Genomic DNA, 7,345 nt, shown 5'->3' with positions numbered 1-7,345 from the left:
TAAAGTATAATTGCTGTTATTGTTGGGGTATTCTCCTCGCCACACCTAACGTAATAATTCCTGAATTGGAAGAGTAGGTATAATCTACAGAATAAAAGAATAGGTTCTTTTTAATGTTGCTGATAAAAGTTGGATTTCGAAGTTAATGTATATATTTATATGTGTGTGGCAGGGTGTGTTTATCAATAATTACTTATACATAAATTGATGACAGACATAGGTGCGATATTGAACGTATGCCTTGTATTTGGTATCATGCTACACATCAACTTTTCATTTTAACAGAGCCAACTGTAATACCTGATTATGTCTTTCATTAACAATTCAAATCTTAAGTATGAACAGCTTCATTGCCTCTGTGTTTTCTTATAATAACATATTGGCCGTCTTGATTTCACATAAACAAATTGACTACAACACCCTGGCTTGATACTCTCTTGACCAGACTCCTCTGAAGAAGACTAAGGAAAATCATGCAATGTGATGATAGATTCTTTAGGTTTTAGCGTCTATGGGAACACATCGAAACTTACTTGAAATAAATAAAAGTAAATGTGCATATGAGGTTCACTATGTTCACTTACATGCCACTTCCAGAGATGCATTTCGACTCACTGCTTCACCAAGGTAGTTCCTTGCAACACAAACGTAGCTTCCTTCATCAGGTTTACTTCTGCGCCCATGCACGATGCGCAAGAAGAACAAGGATCCGCTGGGCAGAAGCATCCTGTGGGACCGGGGATCGTCCTTGTCAGTCTCCACTCGCTCCCCATCCTTGTACCACTCAATGGTGGGCGTTGGCCGGCCCTCCGCCTTACAGTTGAGAGTCGTGGGCTCTCCCTTCGAGACGATGACATCAGAAGGGTGCTCCACAATCCGTGGGGGAAAGTCTTCCTGGCGAAGACGCGATCCTGCAAAACAGGACAGAATAAAGGCAAGCTTTAACATTTCCTTATCTCAACCTTCCGTTTCACTGAGGTTCCTGATGGTGAAATTAAACTCTTCAATTATTCAATTGAATCGTATTTTATGTTTCGTTTTGTGTATGCATCTCATAAGTCATCTCAACTCCTTTGTAGAATGCGGCCATTTACCAATAAATTAATATGTTAACTCAAAGGACTTAGGTTTAATGTGTTCCATGAATCATGACAAGCAGAAGTAAAAGAGGACAAGAGACTTTCTTGTTCTTCTGGGATCAGCATGGGTACTAAGATGAGTAACACTAATTTCCTGTCCTCAGATTGCTTGTTATATACTGAGGAAGAAAGTCACGTAAGGAAGCACCTAGAAGACACACATAGATATCATTTAATGTGCTGCCAATGTGTTATCAGACTAACGCAAAAAGAGACCTGCAAATTATGTACAAATATTATCTGCATTTCACAGATGAGGCAAAAGCTTAGTAAATGAGGTCAGTTGCCCAGAAATGTAGATGAAGCAAGCAGTAGAGGCAGGCTTTTGAACTCAGGTGTGTTTGACTGAAGAGCTCAAGTATAAATCTGTATGTTAAAATGTAATATGCTGCATAGAGGTATATAAGAAACGCACTATAGGCAGAAAGAAAAAAAATTTAAAAGTTAACCCTAAATCAAGCATAATAAGAGATCTCTTTCCCCCAAAAAATTATATTTAGATGGAGCTGTAAAGAATGAAAAATGACAACTAAAAGAAAAAAGCATCATGTCAAGAGATACCATCAGCAAAAAGACAAAGAAATGAGAGTTATGTGCATGGTACGTTTCATAATCAGGAAGGAAGCTGATACGGCAGGAAAAGGTTTGAGGCAGCCTTGGAGCCTGAGACCACGGGCTTTGTACCATGCTCAGGAGAGTGGGATGTTATTTTACAGGGCTCCCAGATTTTTAAGGGAGCAGTGACATGACTATCTGTATAATTGAAAGATATTTTTTAGTCTGCATTATCAATAAGGGATAGCAATGGAGACATGAAGACAGTTGCAATTTACTTAAATAGTTCAAGAGAAAAATAAAAAGAACCTGACCTTGGGAAATGATGGTTTAGGTAGAAAAGAAGAAGGAAAAATACACCATATCGAAATGCTTGACAGAATTTGGTATATCACCATACACAGTACAAAGAAAGAGAGACTGTACCAATGACTTCCCTGTGAATGCAATACAAGTGGGGCTGTAAGGGGTGTAAGAAATCAGAAGAGAGGCCGGGCACGGTGGCTCACACCTGCAATCCCAGTATTTTGGACAGCCAAGGCGGATAGATCACCTGAGGTCAGGAGTTTGAGAACAGCCTGCCCAACATGGCGAAACCTCATCTCTACTAAAAATGTAAAAACTTAGCCGGGCATGGTGGTGGACGCCTATAATCCCAGCTACTCGGGAAGCTGAGGCAGGAGAATCGCTTGAACCAAGGAAGTAGAAGTTGCAGTGAGCCGAGATAGTGCCACCGCAATCCAGCCTGAGTGACAAGAGTAAAATTCCATCAAAAAAAAAAAAAAGGAGAAAAGAAAAGAAATAGGAAGAGAAGGATCTGTTGATATTTTCATTTATATGGTGTCAATTACCATTATTCATGCAAATGTTCTACCAGCTGCTCCAAGTAAAAATTTAAAAAAAGGAGACGGGCTGGAGGGAAGGAATTCACCCCATTATTTATGGGGGGGGACAATTATGATTATTATAAAGGATAAGCACTTTCTTTAAGTGTGTCTTTTTTTCTTTATATAAAGGGAACTTTCCCAAACCAATCCCAACCTAACCATGGAGCCACATTTCTCTTTCAATAGATGATAGGAGTAAATATTTAACTTTTTTCTTTCCAATTACCCTCCAGTTCACCACTTTCCAATATTAATTAAAATACATTATTTTAATGTTATTTCAAGGGAATTTTAATTCCAATCTTAAAATGACCTTTTTTATTGAAAGAGGATTTAACTATTCCAAAGGGGTTGGGCTGACTATTTTTTTTTTAATCACATTAGACCAAAAAGAAGTAACATTTACCCAAGTGTTAAGATATGCTTAAAAAGGCAAAAGGGAGTAAATTTATGGGTCCCCCACAGGTCAAGAATTTTTAAAAAAAAAACTGGAAAAAAAAATATCCAAAAGGCATTCTAAAGATTAAGGTAATTACCGTATACATTCACAATAATAAAGGTATAGAGCATGAGTTTACGGGGTTCTTTAAAAGCAATGGGGAGAATTTTTAAAGAATTATTTTAAAGTTAAACAAGGGAATTTTTTAAATCATTAATCAAAGGAAAGACCCCAAAGTTTTTTAAATATGAGTGGCTGAATATAAGTAGCTTACAAATCAGAACATATTCTCAATGTAAATGTCTAATACATAGCCATAGACTCTTGATCCTAAAAATATATCAAGATGTTTTATGTCACTTTTCATGTAACAAGAATGGATAGTTAGTTACCAATCATCTGTTTAGATAGCCTCTTTGTTCTCCTTTAATCTCCTAGCACGGTGGACCTACATTCTCCCATACTGCAAAAACTGTTCTACTATTAAAAGTAAGCAAGTAAAACATCCATGCTACTAGGGTGCTATTTACTATATCAACTTGTTCCCTAACTTATTAGGCAGTAGGCCTGGATAAGGCTGAATAAGACCTGAAATACCACTAAATACTTATTAAATAAAATATAAAATAATTGTTTATAAAAAGAAAAAGTGACCAAAATAGTTAAGCTATTTACAATAACATTTAAAATCCCAATATGTCCAATGAGCACCACAAAGAATGTTACTCATTTATTCATTACAAATATATGTAAACTAGTTACCTAGAGATTATAGTACTGTCATGTCAGGGATACCTCATCTAGTAATTACCCTACTTTAAAAAAAACATCAAAGAGACATCTTCAACTAAATATAAAAAGTAAAACTATGAAATGATTACAAGAAATTAGAGAGGCGTCTTCCTTTTCATTTACTTGGTTAGCAGCTGGTAGAACATTTGCATGAATAATGGTAATTGACACCATATAAATGAAAAATTATCAACAGATCCTTCTCTTCCTATTTCTTTTCTTTTCTCCTTTTTTTTTTTTTTTTTTTTTTGATGGAATTTTACTCTTGTCACTCAGGCTGGATTGCGGTGGCACTATCTCGGCTCACTGCAACTTCTACTTCCTTGGTTCAAGCGATTCTCCTGCCTCAGCTTCCCGAGTAGCTGGGATTCTATAACTCATGATTTTGAGTTAGGTGATGGCCTCTTGGATATGATAACAAAAGCACAAGCAACAGAAGAAAAAAAGAGATAAACTGGACGTTATAAAATTTTAAATACTTGTGCTTGAAAGAATACTACCCAGAGAATCAGAAAAAAATACGCAAATCATATACCTAACAATGGATTTATATCTAGAACATATAAAGAACTCATAGCTCAATAAAATATAAATCATCAAATTTTAATATAGGCAAAGGATTAGAATAAGTAGTTAGACAAATTTGACAAAGAAGTTAGACAAATAGCGACAACCACATAAAGAGATATTCAGCATCATTAGCTATTAGATAAATGCAAAACAAAACTACAATGAAATACATTTCACACCCACTAGGACGTATATAATCAAAGCAATGTAAAATAACAAGTATTGTCAAGGGTGTGGAAAACTGAAAACCTCATCCATTGCTGGTGTGAATTTAAATCGTACAGTCACTTTAGAAAACAATCTGGAAGTTCCTCAAAATGTCAAACATGTAGTTACCATATAACCCAGCAATTTCACTCCTAGATATGTATCACCCCAAAATGAAACCATACATCCACACAAAACTCACTCATGAATATTCATAGCAATATTATTCACAATAGCCAAAAAAGTAGAAACAACCCAAATGTCTACCAACTGAATGGATAACAAAGAATGAATCCACAAAATAAATGTCCATGATGAATGGATAAATAAAATGTGCCATATCCACATAATGGAATATTATTCAGCCTTAAACATGAAGTGTTGATAATACATGCTGCAACATAGACGAACTTTGAAAAAATAAGTGAAAGAAGCTAGTTGCAATGGACCATATATTGTACAATTCCATTCATATGAAATGTCCACAGTAGGAAGTCCATGGACGTAAAATGCAGATTAATGCTTGGCTAGGGCTGGGGTATGGAAGTGGGGAATGAGGGCGGCCAGGGAAGGTGCTGCCAGTGGGGATGGGATTTCTGTAGGGATGATGAACATATTCTAAAACTAATTGTGGTGATGGTTGCATTACTCTGTGAATGTAATAAAGATTATTATGTTGTATACTTTGGGTGAATTTTGTGGAATATGAATTATATCTCAAGCAATTTTAAAATTGATAGATAAAAGAGCACTGTGAACAAGTTTAATAAAAGGTGTGTAACAATTTGTCCTCACTCCTAACAACAGTTAACGTTATTTTCTTCATTTATAATTTTAGGTTATAATGAAATCATCAGGCCTGCAATAGATCATTAGGACAAAAGTGAACTGTAACAGTCTTGCCAGCCAGATAGGTAGATTAGAGAGACAGAGAGAAAATAGATTAGAAAGACAGACATAGATATGCAAAATACAGCTACAATCTAAGTTTTACGATGTTATTAAAAGTATGGGGACTCATTCTGAGCTTTCTTAAATTCAGACATTACATAACAATAGCAGTGGTCTTTAAGATGGACTCAATGCATAAGTCTTTGGATTCTTTCAAACTGTGTGGAAACGAGTGATATTGTGTAAAGGGGAGGCAGCAGTGGTGGTGTGGGGNGCGGGGGGGTGTAACTTTCATCACATTCCCAAAGAGGGTGGGCCTTTAAGATTACCAAGGAGCACCAAACTACTGGGTATTCTGTGTTATTGGCTAAAACAACTCCATTATTTGGTCAAAAAACAAAGCTGAGTTGTCAGCAAAACTCACTGGGGACTGAGAACAGAACAGTAAGGGGCGTGGGGTTGTTTGTCACATGAAGTGCCACGAAGCAGGGCAACCTCAACATTTCGGGAATCTAAAGTGTGAGCCCCTCGACTAGCAACAGAAGCATGATCCGAAGGCACATTAGAAATTGAGGATCTCAGGCCCCAACCCGCATATCTCAGATCTGAATCTGCATTTTACCAAGATTCCCCTCTCTTCATCAGGTATTTGTATGCACAATACCGTTTGATAAGCACTGCGCACACCAGTTTTGTGTGGCTCTGAGCTAACAATGCTTTTAAAAGAAGAGGAGGAGGAGAGGGAAGAGAAGGGGATGAGGAGGAGGAAGAGGTAACAAAGAAAACGTATATAGCCTGTGAAGCTTAAAATATTTACTAAGGTTTTGCCCACCCTGCTCAAAAGTACCTGATTATCATTTTCCATTACAAAGTTCATTTTAATTTAAATTTATTTTAAAATAAATTTATAAATGTATAAATATCTCTTCTACAGATTTCAAATGAAAATTAGCTTGACAGCAATGTTAATATTGCCCATACAATGAGAAATTATTCAAGACTCCTATTTGAACAGATATGCTAAGCGATGTATGCAAATAACTATCTACAATTCTAATTTCGCTTGTGGCTGGCATCATGTCTAGCATCTTTTGTATCTCAATTATCAATTGGGCAATCAGTCAAGTTTTAATTAAAATAATTTATTCAATTATCTCTCTGTGTAAATGTATATATACGTGTGTGTGTGTGTATATAGATACATATATATATATTCCCTCTTTCTTTTATAATGATAAAGATAATTAAAATTGGTCAGAGGTCCTAAAGATGAACATCCAAATGTTTATTTTACTGTCCAAGAAAATAAGTTGTGAAATTGTCATGTAAATTGTCCATAATTGAATAGATAGGAGAAGCAGAATTAGAACTCATGACCTTTAATCCAAAATGTGCCAGGCTTCTTTAGAAACGAATGGAGGACCAAGAAAAGAATGGACATGGCACCTAGGCTAATTCCAAAGCCCTCTTTTAAAGCTGATTTCTTTTTTTTTTTCTTTTTTTTGAGGCAGTTTCGCACTGTCACCTGGGCTGGAGTGCAGTGGCGCAATCTTGGCTCACTGCAACCTCCACCTCCCAGGTTCAAGCGATTCTCCTGCCTCAGTCTCCTAAGTAGCTGGGATTACAGGTGCCCAGCACCACGCCCAGCTAATTTTTTTGTATTTTAGTAGAGACGGGGTTTCACCATGTTGGCCAGGCTGGTCTCGAACTCCTGACCTTGTGATTCACCTGCCTCGGCCTCCCAAAGTGCTGAGATTACAGGTATGAGCCACCGCACCCGGCCAAAGCTGATTTCAATAAAATGCATCACATGAACGTTGCTAGTCATAATTTCAGCAGAAAACATTTTCCAAAACAAACAACCC

The 7,345-nt window shown here is 36.7% G+C and overlaps 1 protein-coding gene across 1 annotated transcript; it reads right to left on the bottom strand.

Annotated features, from left to right (window-relative positions):
• Positions 1 to 573: 573 nt before the first annotated feature.
• On the bottom strand, positions 574 to 911 carry LOC108520979 (roundabout homolog 2-like; the record flags this gene model as incomplete). Its single annotated transcript, XM_017860552.1, has 1 exon — positions 574 to 911. A coding segment is annotated over one exon (335 nt), but the record flags the coding sequence as incomplete, so codon positions are not given.
• Between the last annotated feature and the right edge of the window lie 6,434 nt (positions 912 to 7,345).

Source organism: Rhinopithecus bieti, unplaced genomic scaffold, assembly GCF_001698545.2.
Source record: "Rhinopithecus bieti isolate Rb0 unplaced genomic scaffold, ASM169854v2 scaffold_56973, whole genome shotgun sequence".
Classification (NCBI taxonomy): domain Eukaryota; kingdom Metazoa; phylum Chordata; class Mammalia; order Primates; family Cercopithecidae; genus Rhinopithecus; species Rhinopithecus bieti.
Note: the sequence above shows the minus strand (reverse complement) of the source record. Positions and strands in the feature narration are given on the sequence as shown.